General features: G+C 37.9%; 1 protein-coding gene across 1 annotated transcript; it reads right to left on the bottom strand.

Annotated features, from left to right (window-relative positions):
• Positions 1 to 4,367: 4,367 nt before the first annotated feature.
• SIKE1 (suppressor of IKBKE 1) lies at positions 4,368 to 10,271 on the bottom strand. Its single transcript, XM_057717174.1, has 5 exons — positions 10,026 to 10,271; positions 9,688 to 9,793; positions 8,657 to 8,799; positions 7,346 to 7,459; positions 4,368 to 5,200 (listed from the first exon to the last, which is right to left on the bottom strand). Exons 1-5 carry the CDS (start codon positions 10,182 to 10,184, stop codon positions 5,099 to 5,101), a joined length of 624 nt encoding a protein of 207 aa, XP_057573157.1. The 5' UTR covers positions 10,185 to 10,271; the 3' UTR covers positions 4,368 to 5,098.
• Between the last annotated feature and the right edge of the window lie 10,651 nt (positions 10,272 to 20,922).

Genomic DNA, 20,922 nt, shown 5'->3' on the forward strand with positions numbered 1-20,922 from the left:
ATCTCCTATTGGCCTTGAAGCCCTCTGAGTTCTACACTTTCAATAAATAGGTGTTGCTTTAGAGTGCTAAGTTTGTGGTGATTTGTTATACAGCAATAGAAAACTAATACAGCCATACTCCAAGTTCTTGTGCTGGCACTCTTGATTTTATAAGAAGTGTTAATGGAAAATGCACAGAAAATAGCTAAACCCCCATTCCTTTCTCAAATGGTCCTGTTTGTTGACTGAAATATCAGGAGCTTGCCTTTGTCCAGTCAAGCAACCAGGAATGCAAACCAATTTTGCTTATGCTTAGAATCAACTAGACAACCTCTACGTGTATAAGACTTATCCCAATTTCAGAGACATTAAAGTATGAAATAAAAATGAGGCTTAGGATCAGTAACATACAGAAATCCATTTCTAGGAGGCTAGACAAAATGTTGAGTGAATTGTAGTTCATCAAAGCTCTGAAGGTTCCACCTCCTCTTCAGCATTCTTGGAGAGTGACAAAAGAAAAAGCGTCATGTGCTTTCCACAATGAATATCATTGGATAACACTCCTTAATTCACTTTGAAAGTTGCCATGAGACAATTGCAAGTGAAATAACTGCAGAATATGAAATACAACTGCTTATAGTGAAGTGTCTAATATCAATGAGGTAGATGGAGGGAGAATTACAAATTAGGAGTCAGATATTAGCAAGGATTTTTAAAAAATGTATAATTTTATTATTCTATATGCATGTATCTCAACAATATATTGTAGTCATGATGAATTCTAGTACATCAGTGAAAATGAATGACAACTATATACAACAAAATGAAATTTAGAAACATAATGAAGAGTGAAAAAAATCAAATCCTCATAGACTACTAACTATACAGTCTGATACCACTTTCATAGAGCTCAAAAGGTCTTTTTATATGTGATAAAACTATTAATAAGAGGGAGCAGAGGGGTAGAGACAGGAGAGGAGCTCAAATACATAAATGAAACATATGGGTAATGTTCTATTTCTTAAAAGAGGTGATGAATTATTATGCTTGATAATTCATTTGCATGTCACATCCTCTTATAAGTCAAAAATTACATTAAAACAAAAGTAAAAAATTATGCATAAAGTGTTGACAGAATTTATATTTGCATGGTTGCTGTTTAACCTATGCTTATTTTATCAGTCAGGGTTCTTAAATTATAGTCAATTCAGGTTTTTTTTAACAAAAAGTGATTTTATTAAAAGCTATTAAAGTAATCCTCAGAATCTCTGGATAGCCAGAAAACCAGAAGTAGAGGCTATACAACCTCTATAATTACTTCAGATAATTGCTTCAGTGAAGACCCCACTGTGTGCACTGTTGGGCAGAGAACTGCAGCTTATAGCACTGAAAAGTTGTCAGTAGAGCCACTTTTGCTGCTCCTTCTGTGGAGCTGGATGTAGTAGCAGTGTTATATGTCACTGCCTTTACTCAAAGAATCCTGCATAGTTCCCTGCTTCTTTGTATCACTAATGTTTGAGGCAGAGGTATCTTCCCTGGCTGCAAAGAGGCTGGGAAAACAAATATCTGACACTTTCAAATTTTTTAAGATTAGGTGATGGGTTTCCTAACTATATCATAGGACTTAGGATAATGGGAAGCCAAAAAAAGAAATGACATATGTCTTCCACAGCCCATTCCTTGGCCACTCAACATCAACACACTCCTTCAGCTAATGCTTACACTTGTTAAAAACTATTCAATGTAAGAGGACTTGTGTCAGACACTGTTAGCTGCTTTCTCAACACTTCCTTTTTGCTAATAAAATACTGATTTTATTTGGGGCAGCTATGTACCCAGCCTCCTTTGCTGCTAAAAGTGACCATTTAACAGGTCAGGCAAATAAAGAGAAAGGGACATCTGTCTGGATTTCTAGGAAAGCTTTGCTTTTCCTCATAAAAGGGAATACATATAGCTGGCATAGGCCATTTCCCTTTTCTTTTTTTTCCTGCCTTCAAACATGGACATGACTTCTGGCACAGCACCAACCTTCTTGCAACAAGAAAATAGCATGAACGATGAAAAACAGCATGCTAAGGAGGCAAGTTTGAAAAACAGAACTGTACCCTTTGCTGTATGTATCAATAGTAAGGATGGTTAGGCACTGATAAAGCATTGTTCGTTTCAGTTGCACACATACACTCTCAGCTACCCACTCTAGAAAACAGATGACAATTATGTCTCATTATTTAAGATCCATTTATTAAATTCATGATATTTCCTAATATATGGGCTGCAGTGTTTCTTTTGCACTACTAATAAAACAGATTTTCCTATCAAGAACCATATGAACTCTGAACAGTATTTGGCATTTAAAGGAATCTTAACTTAATGGTTAAAAACGTTTAAGTCTGGGTTTGAATCTTGGTTTCAGTTTGGAAAAATAACATAACCTCCTTGTGCCTGAGTATCTGTAAAATGAGGTACAGTTGAAATGGAGATTATATAATAACTGAAAAGCACTAAGCTTTCTAGTTCTCCCACTCATTTTTGTCTCTGTTGGGTTCTCAAGTTGTAAATAGTCCCTCCTCTGTACTCTATACATCCTTATATTGGATTTATCACATTATTTGCCTCCTCTACAAGATTTTTCTTCAAAAACACTGTCAATGTCTTCCCCTGCTTTCTTAAATTCATAATTCCAAATGAAGTGCCTAACATGTAGACTAGACGGTCTCAAACTAGCATCCTTGGAAGTTATCTGGGAGTGATGATTAAAATACGAATTCCTAGATTCCATCCCCAAATTCCTATTTTAGTAGGTCAGTGAACCACATTTTGAGGAACAGTGAAATAGACCTTTGATGTTTGAATCAAATTATGCATAAGATATTAATATAAGGTTATAAAGGTAGGTATCAATAATACTTAAGCATTTTTTCAAGATACTTCCAAGCTGTTTTAATGTTATACTTTGACTTGTAATCATATAAATTATGATTTCTAACCATGAGGAAATCTCAAACCATTTCAGAAACAACTGTTTGTTGTTATACTAACTACAGTGTGATAATTAGGAAGTATTTATGAAAATCTGTCTACTTGACAGGTTGCTATATAAGTGAAAAATAAACTTTTGCACTTCCTAATAATTAGACTTAATACTGAGTAAAATTAGCTGATATTCTCAAAATCAAAATAAGATTTTTATTAGAAAAGATAAGTTTGTACTAAACTTCCATCATCCACTGCAAGATAAACTTTCATACCCACTCAGACCAAAGTCAAGAATATTCCTTCTCCCCTTCAATTTTCTAACTATACACTATTTTCATAGTATTAACATGAGCTAGAATTTATCTTATATAGGGTGCAGAGCGCTCTTGAGACTTAGGCTTCAAGCTTTTGATTTGCTGGCGGGGTGGGGGGGGAGTTAACATTTAGATTTATCCTGATATCTGAGATGTAAAGAACTTTACAAACACTCTACAGGAACATAAAGCAGATAAAGGGACACCATGTTATATTTTAATGGGCCATTTGATTATCATTTTCACTGAAAACTGGGCATGGCAGCTGACAAATGGAACTGAATGGAACTGTGGGACATACAGTGTGGCACTTAGGGCATATACTGCAAGGCAAATGGCTAGACTAAAAGTTTACATACTCTTAGGAAATGAGATAAAAACATCCACACTTTGGGTGGAAATCGTTTGCAGGACACTGAATGGAAATTTGACAAATTAAAAAATGACATACCAATTCATTATAGCCTACCATTTTAGGCAAAGTCCTTTGGTGTTACTGGGATCAGATGCTTTGGGATATTTTGGAGAAATTCTGTTTTAACTGGAGTTAATTCTTTATGGCAGTACAAAAGAAAGTTTACACCACACAAAGCACTGACAAAAAACTCTTTCTAATGATGTGTCTCTCCCATGCAGTATAGTGCCTAGGGTCACTGGGAAATATTGACAGGTTCAGCATTCATTATTTCAGTTATTTTTGGGCAAACCTAAATTACATGAAATAATTTATAAATTTGAAATGTGAGTAAACTGAGATGGGGGAATGAAATGATGAGTAAGCCTAGCTGACCAGTTAGTATTTGAATCTCAACACAGCTTCTATGAAGGTAATAAACTCTCATTAAGTGATAAAATTTTGCTTCCTTGTGAAAAATGGATCTAAAAAGAAAGCCAACTACTAGTACTAGTAATGAAAGACATCCAACTAAGTGATGGTTCTTAATTATAAATGAAAGTTACATATAAATTAAATGGTAGAATGTAGTACCTAAGAATTATGATGTGAATAAACCTATTATATCTTCTTCACACTGGGTGAACTACCCAAGTTGAAGATTTCCTAGAAGGATAAAATTGAAAAATTGACTACTACTATCTAACAGAACAATGAAAGTTACTTTTAGCATCTAACATACACAAACACAGGATACATTTTTCAGTATTCTTTGAACAATACGATGATTATACTACCACTAGAAAAAAAAAAGTTGACTTATTTTCAAGTACGTTTCCCAGGGACTAGCAATAGGTTCTCTCAAATTAAGAGTAAAGACACCAGGCCATAAAGTGCCAACTCTTAGCACCAGAGAGACTTAGAACTTCATAAAAGGTGAATGACATTACAAGTTAGAGGACCTGCCAATCTACTTCTGCAGAATTGTATTATTTTTCTCAAATGGAAAAAACCCAGGTTTATGCCAAATAGATTTAAAAAGTAATCTCTTTTTTAAATTTTTTAGAATTGCAATTTGCAATCCTATATAAAATAAAATTGCTGGTTTATAATAAAATGCTCGAAGTTTCAGAGATATGAAAGAACAAAACTGAACTGAAAACACAGTTTATATAATTTGAGGTCCCAGAAATGAAAATTAAAAGTAGTCTCTTAGCAAAAGGAATGGTGAAACTCAGTGTGTATTTTCACTAACACACCCAAAATCTGTTTTGTGGACAGCCACTTTTGACTGCGAATTCTAAACTGCCACTTGATATATTTAATCAACAATAAATCAAGTCTGAGGCATGACATTGAATGGACAATACTTGAATAGAGAGATAATAACTTCCTTCCTTGATAAACAATCTCCAGCCGTTATCCAGAAGTTGAATTATTTGATGGCTTGGGAAGCAGTGTCAATTGAGTTTTCCTTCCTGACCTGAAGAGACTCACTGCTGATGGATAATAATTCTCGAAGTTCCTTATTTTCAAGCTGGAAAAAAAAAGTGTATGTTCATTTCAGGCATTTTGACTATCAAATTGTATCAGAACACATTGTTTTGGGCCTGAAATAGAAAGCATATTATTTTAATTTTAAAAATTTTAAGGAAGCAAAAGAACTGAGAATTTCCTAAAATTCTACTTATTTATTCATTTAAAAAACATTTACTGAGTAATTTCCACATGCCACATGTTAGAACTACACAGAAAAAAACAAGGTCCCTTTTCACTTGAGAAATTCACTGCTTGTCAAACTGTTTATGGTTTCCACAAGTTTTAGTATTATTTCTTCTATCTTTCAAATTCCTAATTATATTTTTACTCTGTTCAATCTTCTCTCCTAGCTGCCCTACAGTTTTGGAGAAAGGAAGGAAAGGGGGAAAAGAATTACTGGGCACACAGCCAGGTATCACATGGGTATCTTACATATATTATCTCACACAATATGTAGGGTAGGTTCCTTTGCCTATATCCATGTCCTCTTTGAGATGAGGACACTAGCTCACAAAAGTCCAAAAACTTGTCCAAACTCAGACAACTTAGATGTGGTACTGCTGGGGTCTCAATCTGATGCCAATGTTCTTCCACTTAAAGTATTAAGTAAAATTTGTCCCACATTTCCTTAGGGCTGTTTCCATAGATAAGATAAATTAGGGATAGCACAGACAAAGTCATTCTATCATCTTAACTAACTCCTCATTCTTAACTGGGACCTTGCCACTCCCTTTGATTTCCAGATAGGGCAGTTTGCACTCTTCATCCTTATTCTCTCTGCAGGAAATTCTGGTAAACCATAGCATTTTCAGATTTCACCGAGAGTTAGACCCCATGGTCATTAAACCTTGTACCATATAAAGTGCTTCCCTCAATACTCTGTATCTCTCTCCTGGCATTTATATACCATTTCATACTAAAAAATACTAGTCTTATTCTTTTCATTAGACTCTGAGCAGGGACCCTGTCTTTTCTGTCTGGTATTTCTCAAAGGACGCATGACAGCATCTTGTAATAAGGAACATTCAAATCATCTATTGTAATGCTTTTCCTTAACAATTTTATGGGCACACTAACACCCTAGACCTTTCTTTGTAAATTATTCCCATTTTAATCAAAATATTAGATGAAAATAACTTTTAAAGAAATCAAGACTATGGGACCTCCCTGGTGGTCCAGTGGTAAAGAATCTGCCTTCCAATGCAGGGGACGCAGGTTTGATCCCTGTTTGGGGAACTAAGATCCCACATGTCATGGGGCAACTACGCCCACGCACCGCAATTACTGAGCCCATACGCCACAACTAGAGAGAAGCCCATGTGCTGCAGTGAAGAGCCTGTGCACTGCAATGAAAGATCCCACATGGCACAACGAAGATCCTGTGTGCCACAACTAAGACCTGATGCAGCCAAAAATAATATAAATAAATAAATAAATAATAAAAAAGAGTATTAAAAAAATCAAGACTATCCAATAAAAATTAATTTTAAAAAATCAAGACTATAAGACTTATAAAATAGACTGCAGTCCCTTGGCTTTGTTTCCCAAAGGCAACCACTTTTAATATTTTGATCTATTTCTTTTGGTATTTACTTCCATAATTCTAAATAATATGCCCTGTACTGCTATTTCCTAATCATCAAATTTATTTTTTATTTATTCATTTTTTTAAAAGTCTTTATTGAATTTGTTACAATATTGCTTCTGTTTTGTAGTTTTTTTGGTGTTTTGGCTGTGAGGCATGTGAGATCTTAGCTCCCCGACCAGGGATGGAACCTGGGCCCCCTGCACTGGAAAGCGAAGTCTTAACCACTGCACTGCCAGGAAAGTCCCTGATCGTCAAGTTTAGACATTATCTATCTGAGTTCTTTTTACAGCAGATGAGGGACTTTAGCTCACATGTATCTGTCCCTTTCACTCCCTCTACCCTCTCAATATGATATCTCAATTTCTAGCCAATACACAGTTGGCATTTTCATTGTTTGTTGCTAATTACATTTCCTTTCTTGAAAAGGGTATGGAGAATGTATTTTAATTTTCAATCAGACCACACAGGAAACATCAACACATTACAGTGATGGCATACCTTCCAGATTCTGAAAACTCAAAAAATTTTATGAACTTAAAATAGCTACAATCTTACCTCTAATTGCGCTAGTTTTTCCTGAATCTTACAGAATTGGTCATCATCCATCTGAACTGCTTTCCTCATCACTTCTCCCATTTCACAGATTCTATCAATCTGACTCTCAATTTCCTGTGAAGATATTAAGAATACAAAAGTGAAAAAGTCATCTTTTTTACAGATGTGAAGTTCATGAGAACATGTGCATTATGATGTTAAAAGTTCATTTAATCTGTGGTACAGAGGTTATACAGGAGTTTCACTACAATCGAAGTCCTCAGAGGTAAAGCCATAATAAAGTTATCTTGTGACATTCACAGATAATTTGTTTTCAAAAGATCAATTCTAGTCTAATCACCCATTGGATATTGGACACTGTCTCCAAATGGCTGTTTAACTTAAATTTGAATACCTTTATTGGCAGGAAGTTTATATTTCAAAGTACCTTATTCAATCGTTGGACATTATCTCTTAGCAAGTTTTTCATATAAGCTAAACTCTGTCTCCTTCAAGGATCAAGTTTTCTCCTCAGGACCACAGATTATTATCTTGTCCAGATGAAAGCCATTCACATGTTTAAAATATCCCTGTTCCCTATGACTTTAGTTAACTAAAGTCATTAAAATGCTTTCAATGGGATCTAAGATGAAACTTAACTTCCATAAATTCCACTGCAGCAAATAGCGAGGTGTCAACCTATTAATCTAGGATTAAATGATATAGTACGTGTGAATGTACAATGACAACTCTGAAGCACTCTACAAACTGAAGAACAATTACTGGGTCTCCCAAATTAAATCATAAGCAACCAAAGTACAGAAACTATATCATGTCTTTTTTTTTCTTTTTAAACCATACTTCTCTCTCCTAACAACACAGTACGAATGCTATGTAGTTCAGTTTAATAAAAGTTTACTGACTCTCTGCTATGTGCCAAGTACTATGTTAGGGATAAAAGATGAATTCATGCTCCTTACAACCAAGGAACTTACAGTCTAGTGAAATGTACAATAATAACCACCCATGTAGTTACTGAACACCTTCAACACTAACTGGCATTCTGTTTGGTGGAAGAACTAACTAAGCATTCACAAACATCTTGAAAAGAGATCTTGGTGAAGGAGGGAGGAACTTTATAGTCTTACTCAAATAAAAGGTCCTGAGCAGCTCTTTACTCTCTTCTTTGTATTCATATCTTTACAAAGCTATACTAAAACCTACAGCAAATGTGATAAACATGAAAGGAAAACTTTTCTTCAAAAGCCAGCACACAATCTAAAACAATTTCAAGATTTCAATTCATTTAGAATTTATTCATCAGTTCCTTACTGCAGAGTGAGACTGGTGAGCTTTCAGGACTGGTTCAGCATCCACTGCTTTTTTAGCAACCATTAATTGCAACATCTGTTTCCGGTATTTGCTCATGATGAGTTCCAAAGCATCCTGATGTTCCTCCAAGGAAACCCATAGCTCTATGAAAAAATAAGATAACTTGGCAGTGATATCTGAGAGATACCTCCTAAAGCCAAACTCAAACAGTTGGAATTTTATGACACTCCAAGAAATATTATGAATCCAAAGTTGTAAATTATTAAGTCCACAGAACTCAACAGTTATGGTCTATGTGAAAAATATCTTTTTAGGCAGCAGCAGCATTAACTGGTAGAAACAACATGGGATGTGGCATCAGAAGACAAGAGTTTAAATTCAGTTCTGTGAGTTACTAGATTACTACTCTTAAGCAAATCATTTAACCTCTCTAAGCCTATTTCTTATCTGCCTTGTAATAATAAAAACCTGGCTTGTCTACCTCAAAACAAAGATATGAGAATACGATGGCATGATATATGTGAAAGCCCTCTGTAAACTAATATACAAATAATGATTCATACTACTATCATTAATAATGTATTCATCAAGCCCAAGAATATACACCCGAGGATACGATTTAGCTCTTCCACCTTGCACAAGGAACATAAAAAACCCTTCAATCTTAGCTTTAATGTTTATTTCAATTAATATTTAAACATTAAATTTTAAGTCCTTGAGGATATTAACTCTTTTGTTATGCAAGACTCCATCTCGGGACACCTAATAAGCCATGCAATAATTCAACACTACTGAGCACCTCTCCCATAAGCTGCCTTTAAATAAAAAATCAGTCCGATGGCCTTGGAAAGGGTAATGTAACAAACTTTATTGCTACTGGGCCAGCACAAGCTAACCTTTCTGTTAAAAGTACTGACTTGGAAATACATACAGCATGTGAGTTTTTGTGAACAGTTTGTCAGTTTTGCAAGAACTTTTGAAATATTACTGTATATGAGAAAATCATAACTACACAAAAAGGCCTGACTAACCTCTGTTTTCCTGCTGCAAGTCTCTAATCTGTGTATTCTCTTGGGACAGCAGAATGTGAGGTTTGTATTTGGACATGTCCTTTATATCGGATGCATCCTCTTGATACTGGACAAACAGAGACAGACTAATTGCGCCGTAAACAGAACAGCCAAAGATACAACTTAAGAGGCAGGAGGCAGAGCTCCAGGGCAGCATTCTCAGCCCCGACCCCAAAGAAAGGTCTCATCACCGCCTTCTGGGACCAGGAGAAAATTCCAGGCCGAGTTCCCACTTCACCCCACCCTCCACCCCTCAAGTGCCCGAACCCGAGAGCACGGACCCCTACCCTCTGCCTGACCTGGTCCGGAAGCGCAGTCCCCGCCTCCCGCATAGCCGCCACCCGCCGGTGCAGCGCCGCCGACTGATCCACTAGCGATTCGGCGGCCGCATCGTGCTCCCGCAGCCTCTCCAGCAGAGTCTTAGCGTCTGTCAGAATCTTCTCGATGGTGCAGCTCATAGCGGCCCCAGGACCACAGTCGCAGCAGCGCTCACCTGTGCGAAGGTCTCAGCTCTCCCAGAGCGGGTCTCAGCGTTACAGACGTCACTTCCGGGTACGTTTAAAAGGCGTCTCTGTGGGAACCGCGTTATGCGCTTGCGCAGTGGCAGCCTAGGCGGCCAGTGACCCGCCTTAACCTGCGGCTCCGCTGCAGCCTCGCCCAGCGCAGAGCCCTGGAGGTCTGCCCTTGCCACGCCCTTGGTTTCCTGTTTCCACTGCCTGGTGGTCAAGTTGTGTTAGGGCTGGGCTAGTTTCTCCTTTCCTAACTGGTTTTGATTGATGGGGATTGATTGTTATTGTCAGTGGTTTTTAAAAAAATTTTTTTAATGTGATAAAATACACATAGAATTTATCATCTTAACCATTTAATAGTATTAAGTACATTCACATTGTTGTGTAACCACCACTACCATTCATCTCCAGAACTCTTTTCATCTTGCAAAACTGAAACTCTGTACCCATTAGACTTTCCCTATAGTGCCTTCCTCCCAGCCCTTGGCACTATTCTACTTTCGGTCTCCATGAATTTGACTAGGTTAGGTAGCCCATACAAGTGGAATCATATAAATCATAATTGTCATTTTTGTGAATGGCTTATTTCACTTGGCATGACGTCCTCAAGGTTCATCCATGTTCAGCAGAATTTCCTTCCTTTTTAAGGCTGAATAATACTCACATGTGTGTATATATGTCACCACGTTTTGTCTATCCATTCATCTATTGATGGACCGTTGAGTTGCTTCCACCTTTTGGCTGTTGTGACTAATGCTGTTGTGAACACATGTATAAATATGTCTGAATCCCTCCTGTCAATTCTTTTGAGTGTATACCCAGAAGTGGAATTGCTGGGGCATGTGGTAATTCTATTTTAAAATTCTTGAGGAATGATCATACTGTTTCCACAGTGGCTGCACCATTTTACATTTTCACCAACAGCACGTCAGGATTCCAATTTCTTCATATCCTTGCAGACACTTGCTATTTTTCTGTTTTTTTAATAGCCATCTTAATGGGTGTGAGATGGAGTCATTATTTTCTACTTACCTGTTTTTTTCTATTTTAATTCAATTATTAATTGAAAATAAATTTAACCAGAACAGCAAAGACTTGTGCTGTTATATTGGTTTGTGAGTTTACCTTGCCAAGCTTGTGTGTCAAACATTGTTCCTTTTCATTAAATACTTTAATACTGTAGAATACTTTTGGAGAGTTTTGTTTCAGGCACTGTTTAGTGTGGGGGAACACAGCAGAGAATGACACAAGGTCTTGGCCTTTAGGGAGTTTATATTCTAATGGGAGAAAGAGTTCATACTCTTCTAAATAATTGGCGGTAATTGTGGTGCTCCAAGGACAATGGTGCTTCAAGGACAAAGGGTAACTCTGCCTGAAAAAGTTTTGTCATTACACATCCTACTGGACTCTTAATTGCCCTCCCCACCATATTGCGATGGCTGCGAAATTCCTGAGCCCACCTGGGCTATGGGACCTGTTCCTCTCTTATCCCAAATAAGGAAATGCATCTGCCCTGTCCCACTCCCACCCTATAAGAAGGAAGGTATATGTGCCTTGACAAATCAGTAAATGAAATTTTGTCTGGGACCATTCCTTTGTTTTCTGGCTGTAAAAACTGATCAATAGCACATGTTCAGGCTTGACTCTCCCAGATTACTAGGAAGTTGGCCCAATGCTCTGGCAGCGACCCTTCCCTCTAATAAATTCTATCTTCTTTACATTCTGCCTTGTGTCTGGAAATTCTTTTCCAACCCGCGCTCAGGCCATGACAGTAATGACAGGATTAGGAACCTGGTGAAAGGGGCAAGAGTGTCACAGCAGTAGTGAGAGGTCAGAGAAAGAGGTGGGGGAGGAGAACTGGGCTTTTCGCCTTTGTATTCCCAGCAGATTCTGGAAGAAAATCTGCCTACTATACCTCCTATAGATAATAGTGCTGGGCCACCTACCCCAGCATTGCAGAATTTGCAAACAGTGTTTTAGTATATTCTTTTACTAAAACCACAGTCCGTACAATTAGTGCTCTCCTACACTTTCCCACACCATTTGAACCACAGCCCTACAGTATATTTACATTATGCAAAGGAGAGATGCTAGGTATACACAATAGGCAGTGACCTATAGGAGAGACAATCTAGTGGAATTCTCTAATTCTCTTTTTGCTGCACTCATACAGTCTGTTCCTATTGAAATCTGGAAGATGACTTTTTAGGTCCATTCTAAAGCCACAAAAGTACGTAATCAACTCTATCGAATTCTACCTCTTATTATGCTATACTGCGGAATTTTTTTCCTATTACCATTCTCTGCTGTGCCTCAGGAGGCCTAGATCCTGTCCTTCCCCCTTTTTTCCTGACCTGGGAAGCCAAAGTTTACAGTAGAAGATATACTAGTTCTATGGTACCATAACCATCTCTAACACCTGGTCTATGGAAAGGATTACATCCAGAATTGCTATCAGTATTGACAGTAATACTGATGTTTATTAAGTGCTTACTCTGTCGGTCACTGTTCTAAGGCCTTTATAGTAATTAAGTTATTTAATCCTCACAATTACCATGTGTTAGATTTCCTCCAAACGATGCCTGATGCATCAGAGAGCTTTAGTATTATCTATCTAGCTCAGACTTTTCTTTTCAGATATTGACCACTTTCCCTAAATCAGCTTTTGATTACACAAGTCCATAATTCCTTATTCAAAACCTTGGGACATGATGTGTTCCGAGATTCAGAAAATTTAATACTTTAAAAAGTAGTAAGATCCATGTAGTGTTCATTGTATATACCCTGGCAGGGTCTGAATGAATTATGTGCATCCTTTGCACATATATTGTATTTTTAATAAAACTAACTGCCTACAGTTAATAGTTTACTTCATATTTCCAGTCTTAGGCCGCTCTATGACAGAATAGAATTACTATTTTTCTTTAGGAGCATGCATGTTTTTGGTATAAATATTTGCTTATAAGAGCTTGGGAGGACAGTCCACAACAGGAACATGAAGGTCTGAAATTCTCTTCACTATAACTTGGAGTAAAGTGTGTGAAAAGGAACTGGACTGCATCTGCCAGGGCAGTGTCTGAGCAGGACAGTCAGTGAATCACACATGGGCCTAGTTAAGGCTGAATGAGTCAGGCTTTGGAAACTGTGCTGTCAACTATTATGGACTGGCTTCCTGGAGGCAGGGTCCATATCATACTTTGCATGGTGGGAAATAGGAGATCTTTCCTGAATTCAGCGCTTGTTCCCACTATCAGTCATCCTTAAGGAGAAAATGTGGCTCCTAGGTAGAGGCCAGCCTTTTCTCTGGCTGGGTCTGAGAAAGAGAGTGAGAGCCCATGGCTTGGAAAGGAAAAGATAGTGCTAAAGTGACTCCTTATTTTGGGAGCAGAGCTGCCATTCTACATACTGTGGCCAACTGGAGGACTGGAGGATAAGAAGAGAAATCACTGATAGGGAACCCTCAGGGATAAAGTATTGCCAGTAGATTCCAGGGCAATGATAACTAAAATTTGTTTTAAATGATCATCTTTTCCTGTGTTATAGTCCCTTTCATTTTTGAGTCAGTAGTTAAATTTATAAATACTAAAGCCTCAGGTTAGCTGTACGTAGGAATTTTAGGTAGGTGCCTAAAGATAAAGGTGATCACCTCAATTCTGGAGAACTTGGGGAGAATTTGAAGGTTACACTCGTAACGCAAGGAACCTTGACTGAAGCTTACCAGGATATGTTAGGACCCTTTTAGAGGGTGGAAATACGTGGCAATCCTGGCTTTGCCAGCCTTGACAGAGTAGGTCTGACTGTGGGGAGTAAGAAGCTTCCCCTAATGCTACACCTTTAAGCCAGTCTGGCATACATGGTAATGTTAGCTGGAGACAGTCTAGTGCTGTTTGTGTCCAAGTATTAAACCTAATTTCCTCTCCTACCCTTTTTCTATCTGATTCTTGGCTTCACTTCTTGTTTACAGTTCTGCTCCTGCTCATTGGATACCTCATCCGTATTCGGTGTTCCCTGTTGGACCCTTGGCCTTTCCTCAAGGATTTGGATCAGAGCCACCTTAGTCTTTCAGGCCTCAAAAATCAAGCTTTGTTTTGGGATGATGAAAGTGCTCTAAAATTAGATTGTGGTGATAGTTGCACTACTTTGTGAATATACTAAAAACCACTGAAATATACACTTTAAATGCATAAATTTTATGGGATATGCATAAATATGTGAATAAAGCTGTTAAAAATCAAGTTCTGGATCACTGGCTAGTGCACAATAAAAATAATCATAGCTTATATTTTTAGAACATTCATTCTGTGCAATGAAATGATCTAAAGGCTTTGTTCATAATTCTCACAATGACACTATGAGGTAGGTATTATCATTACCCCTCCTTTAACAGAGAAGGAACGTGTAATTTTCTCCAGGTCCTACCCCTTTTATGTTCCAGAGCCAAGATAAGGGTTGGGAGTCTGGCTTCAGAATCAGTACTCTTTACCACTACACTGTGGCATGGTATTAGAGCAGGGAGGGGAGTTAAGTATGTTTATCTCATTAAAAAAGAAGGTAAAATCTGGTGCTGAGAATAGTAGTAGGGATGGTTATTAAATGGTGCAAGGGTTTGGAATAAAGTAATTACTGAAGTGAATCAGAGGGTACATCATTTATTTATTGCTGCATAAAAAACGACTGCAGAACTTAGTGGCTTAAAACAATAATCATTTATTTTGTGCTTGAGTCTTCTGGGTAGTCCTTCTGGTCTGGGTCAGGCTTGGCTGATTCTGGTTTGTGACTGGTTGGTTGGCAGGGGGCTAGCTGGTCCTGGGTATATTCACTCACATGCCTGGTGGCAGGCCAGCTATCAGCTGCAGTGATGGGGGGGTCGGTCGTCTGTCTCTCATCCTTTAGTAGGCTAGCCATGGCTTGTTCAGGTGGCTATGGGGTAACAAGATCGTTACAAGACCAAATGTGCAAGTGTTTTTTCACCTCTGCTTACTCACGTATGCTACAGTGTCTCACTGATCAAAGCAAATCATGTGAGCAGCCCACACTGAAGGGATGGAGAAATAGACTCCACTTCTTTCTGGGAAGGAAAAAATGTGTGTCCATTTTTGCAATCTACCATGGAAGATTTGCAGTCTCTCATAGAAGGAGAGGTACCAATGGTTAAAGATAAATGAGAGATGTTAGGGGTCTGACTAAAATTAGAAATTACACTTTTGTGGTGGCATAGTCTCCATGATTTTACAATTTTCTGTAGCATGGTTCAACTTCTTAGAGACAAATTATAGTACTAGCAGTGGAAGAGAGTTAAGTCTTTGGGAATCAGTAATGAGGCCCAGCTGAAGAAGAAAGCAGTGGCCTAGGGGGATGGTACTTAGTGGATGGACTGATAGGCAAATGAGGGGGCAGTGGTGCTTGATAGAGGCAGAACCATCCAGTAGAAGGTGCCTAGTAGAGATTACTGCTTTTAGTGAGATAGGAGGGGCAAAATGACATGGATTCCAGATAGCCTTTGACTGGTCCTGTTATCACATGTAATACATTCTTTAGGACACACGTAAATATTTTTTGCTAGAAGACAGGGGTCTTAAAAGAACAAGAGGAGCAAAGCTGATGATACATTAGGTTTTTAAATTTCATACACAATATAAACCACAATTCCCAAGAAGATAGTGGCTTTAATTTTTGATATATTAGAAAGTTGGATTAAGTAAGCGTGCTTGCTTTATTTTTCTTTTCTTTTTTTCTACTTGTGAATGGTATATGTGTGTATGGGGAGTACTGGCAGGGTTATAACTTTAGCTATGTTACTCCCAAATGGGGTAGTAGTGATTATGTAGTTGATTTCCTCCACTGGACTGATGCCAAAGTTTCAGCTTTTCTACTTATGATTGTATATGCTTTCAATAAAGATTTAGGATTGTAATGTGTAATTTCTAAACAATGTGAACTTTTTTCAGATATCATTAGACATCTTTTTCTTCCCCTTTAAAAAGTGCTATAGGAATTCTTTGATTTAATGGAACATCTTTGTTAGAAAAAAAAGTAGTAACAAAACTTAACCTAAATGTATCCACCAAAAAGCGCAAAAATATCTTTATAAGAATAGTCATGGGACTTCCCTGGTGGCGTGGTGGTTAAGAATCTGCCTGCCAATGCAGGGGACATGGGTTTGAGCCCTGGTCTGGAAAGATCCCGCATGCCACAGAGCAGCCAAGCCCTTGAGCCACAACTACTGAGCCCACGTGCCACAGCTACTGAAGCCTGCATGCCTAGAGCCTGTGCTCCTCAAAAAGAGAAGCCACCGCAATGGGAAGCCCAAGCACTGCAACGAAGAGTAGCCTCCACTCGCCACAATTAGGGAAAGCCTGTGTGCAACAATGAAGCCCCAATGCAGCCAAAAATAAATAAATAAAATAAAATAAAATAAATAAAATTAAATAAAAAAAGAATAGTAATAATAATAAACATTTATTGAGCACATTTTATGTTTTAAGCATGTAATAAACATTTACAGATATTAGTACATTTACTCTTCACAACATCCCAGAGTTCTGAGGGTAGAATAGTGGAGAGAAAAAAAAAAAAGCCTGAGAGAGAGAGAGAGAGAGAGAGAGAGAGAGAGAGAAATGAAAGAGTGCTCTGGAGATGTGGACATGGCTGGGACTAGGGTGAGGCAAGAGAGATGTTCAGACCACAGACTTCAAGGAGGAAGTCTGTGGTCTGGACATCTTATTCTTAGGTTCTTGTTGGAGCCAGAGAGTGAAGGCCTCCTTAAATTTTGTGCCTGGGCACCTCTCTTGCCTCACCCTAGTTCCAGCCATGTCCTCGATCTGCAAAGTGTCCCCTAAATTTTTCAGCCAAGTACTGATTAGCACAAGAGTATTAGGAAACTGCCTGAGGTTGGGGAAAGAACCACCTAAAAGACTAGAGGGAAGCAGGCTCAGAATTCCTGGGTCAGAGATGAAGGGCAGTTTATTAGTCTCTGCAGTAACAGCAGCCAGAGCATCAGGACTTTCATGTTGGTGCCCCAATCTTCACCTCCCACAAAGTGATGGAAAGAGACAGGCTGGCACCTGAACATGTAATGGGTTGATATAGGAGAACCTGGATCTTTGGAAACATGAATCTTTTACAAAGGGTAGTAAGCATGCTTCCCTTTTGGTCTGGAGGGAGACACTATCTTATCCTTAAAGGTTGTTTTCTAGTCAAACACCTTTGAAAAGATAGTACGAATAAAAGAAAAGTGCATCAGTTGCAAGATGTGCATAAATGTAAGAGAATTTATCAACCCTTGGAGAATTGTCTCTCAACAACTATTTCCTGGTATTATTCCAAATACCTGCTGTATACCTTTACAGGAGTTGTAAACTCAAAGCCCAGGAGGGGCCATCCAGGAATAGTAATGAGTTAATTGAGCTCTGTGCTCATGATAGGGAGTGGAAGGCTCTGTGGTGAAGAATTCAAGAGAGTATTCCTCCCCCCACAACCCTACCTAAAAACATTCAGATTAAAAATTTTTTTTTTAATTTAGTGCTTGCCAAATAAAACTATGGTCACTGCTCACACTCACTCAAAGATGAGTACAGCTCTTTCCTTATACACTTGTGTTGGTATATTCCCTACTAGCATTTTGAAAACATGCCAGCCTACTTAACATTTTTAAGTTGTCTGTGATTTTTCACCATAAATATAAATACTTACTTTTTATGAATTTTTGAATTTTTAATTTTTTATAAAATGTTTAAAGGTTACACTCCATTTACAGTTATTACAAAATATTGACTATATTCCCTGTGCTGTACAATCCATCCTTGTAGCCTCTCTTATACCCAATAGTTTGTACCTCCCACTCCCTCACTCCTACCTATTTGCCCCTCCCCACCTCCACACTGGTAGCCACCAGTTTGCTCTCTATATCTGAATACACTTATTCTTTGATAAAATTAAGAAATAATAGGGCTTCCTAGGTGGCGCAGTGGTTGAGAATCTGCCTGCCAATGCAGGGGACACAGGTTGGATCCCTGCTCCAGGAAGATCCCACATGCTTCGGAGCAACTAAGCCCGTGAGCCACAGCTATTGAGCCCATGTGCTGCAACTACTGAAGCCCACGCGCCTAGAGCCTGTGCTCTGCAACAAGAGAAGCCTCGGCAATGAGGAGCCTGTGCACTGCAACGAAGAGTAGCCCCCACTCACCACAGCTAAAAAGAAAGCCCGCGCATAGCAAAAAAAAGACCCAACACAGCCCATAAAATAAATAAATAAATAAATAAATAAATAAATATTTAAAAAAAGAAATAATAAACATTTATAAGATGAGAATTAACTAACAGGAATATTTAATTATATCATTTAATAAATTTGGTTTTAATACTTAATTGAATAAAACATCATTTATCTGTAGGTTTCAGTCAGTGTATCTCAAAAAATTTGGGAGTCTCCCAAATTCCATTTATATATATTATACATAAATATGTAACATATATTAAATATGTATTCCATTTATATTGAAAAGAAAAAGCCTCACTAATTTATACTGATTCATCCATGCTTAATTCAGGATATCCCAATGAGGGCCACAGTATCCAATACCTAATACTAACCTATCAGTTAATGTGCTTTGATTTATTGTTAAAGGAGATTTCTCCCAAACTAGTATTTTCATTTATGCTTTTGTTTGATGCTCTGGAAATATAACCCAGGGTGAAGTGTCATGGTAACATTTGGGTTGGATGAAGGATATGTACTTCTTTTTGTAAAGTAGGATAATTATTTTATGAACATAGGCTCATTCTTGCAAAGATCAATTGTGAAAAATACTTCTCGAGATTCATGAAATTGACTTATCAGAAACATCCTTCAATGATGTAAGGATGTTTTCATGCATTTCCAGGGGTACTGGTATCCTAGTTTAGACACTGCTGACTTAAACATGCCCTTAGAACATCCTTTCTTTCGTGAATAAAGTCTTCAGTTGCCTGAATTATTCAAACATATTTTCTATTCCCTTCCCTTTTTTAAAAAATAAATTTTATTTATTTATTGGCTACATTGGGTCTTCGTTGCTGCTCGCAGGCTTTCTCCAGTTGTAGTGAGCAGGTGCTGCTCTTTGTTGTGGTGCATGGGCTTCTCATCTCAGTGGCTTCTCTTGCTGCAGAGCAGAGGCTCTAGGTGCACGGGCTTCAGTAGTTGTGGCACACAGGCTTAGTTGCTCTGTGGCATGTGGGATCTTCCTGGACCAGCGATCAAACCGTGTCCCCTGAATTGGCAGGCAGATTCTTAACCACTGTGCCACTAGGGAAGTCACCCCTTTCCTTTTTTGAAGCTTGACTTTCCCTTGATAATATTAATCCTTTGAACTCTTTCAAGAGGTGGCTGTCAGTAATTATGAAAAACAGAATGGAGGTTCCTCAAAAAAATTAAAAATAGAATTATAATATGATTCAGCAATTCCACTTCTGGGTATTTATGTGAAGAAAATGAAAACACTAACTCAAAAAGATATATACACTGCTTTGTTCATTGTAATATTTACAATACTTACAATAGCCAATATATGGAAACAACTTTAGTGTTCATTGACAGATGATTTCTCCATCAAATCTGAATGAGAGCCTTGCCAGGTAGAATATTCTTGGTTGTAGGTTTTTCCCTTTTACCACTTTAAATGTGTTGATCACTCCCTTCTGGCCTGCAGAGTTTTTGCTGAAAAAAATCAGCTGATAACCTTATGGTAGTCCCTTGTATATTATTTGTTGCTTTTCCCTTGCTGCTTTTAGTATTCTCTATCTTTAATTTTTGTCATTTTGATTACAACATGTCTTGGTGTGTTCCTCTTTGGGTTAATCCTCACAGATAGATGAATGGATAAAAAAATGTGGTATGTATATACAATGGAATAGTATTCAGCCATAAAAGGAATGAAATCTTGCCTTTTGCAACAAGATGGATGGACCTTGAGGCATTATGCTAAATGAAGCATCAAACAGAAAAAAAGATCTCATTTATGTGTGGAATCTAAAAATGAGCAAACAAAGAAGCAAATAGCAACCCCCCCCCCACCCCCCTGCCCAAGGCTCATGGATACAGAGAATAGATTTATGGTTGCCAGAGGTGGGGATGGGGCATGAGTGAAATGGGTAAATGTGGACAAAGGGTACAAACTTCCAGTAATAAAATAAATGTCTTGTGGATGTAATGACAGCATGATAGCTGTAGTTAATAGTACCATATTGTATATTTGAAGGTTGCTAGGAGAGTAGATCTTGAGGGGTCTAATCACAAGGGAAAAAAATTGTAATTATGTGTGATAATGGGTGTCAACTGGACTTAGTTTGATGATCATTTCACAATATACACATGTATCGAATCATTATGTTGTACACCTAAAACTGAAAGTGTTGTATGTCTATATATCTCAATAATAACAACAAAAAAGAACCATCAAAAAAAAAAAAAGAGGTGGCTGCTCTCTCTTGGTCTTCAACTCTCTCATAGTTCTAGGAGATGTGGCATCTAATCTGATCACTGATCTGACACTTTCATTCTTTTGTATTTGTCTGAGATCCTTCAAAGCCTAATTCTTTAATTCTTCAGATTTCAACTCAATCTTTCATCTGGGAAGCTTTCTGAAATCTCAGTTTTGGTTAGTTTCTTTTATTATATACTGTCAGAAGATTATGCTCTTTCACACATTTA

Source organism: Hippopotamus amphibius, chromosome 1 (genome assembly GCF_030028045.1).
Source record: "Hippopotamus amphibius kiboko isolate mHipAmp2 chromosome 1, mHipAmp2.hap2, whole genome shotgun sequence".
NCBI classification, from domain to species: domain Eukaryota; kingdom Metazoa; phylum Chordata; class Mammalia; order Artiodactyla; family Hippopotamidae; genus Hippopotamus; species Hippopotamus amphibius.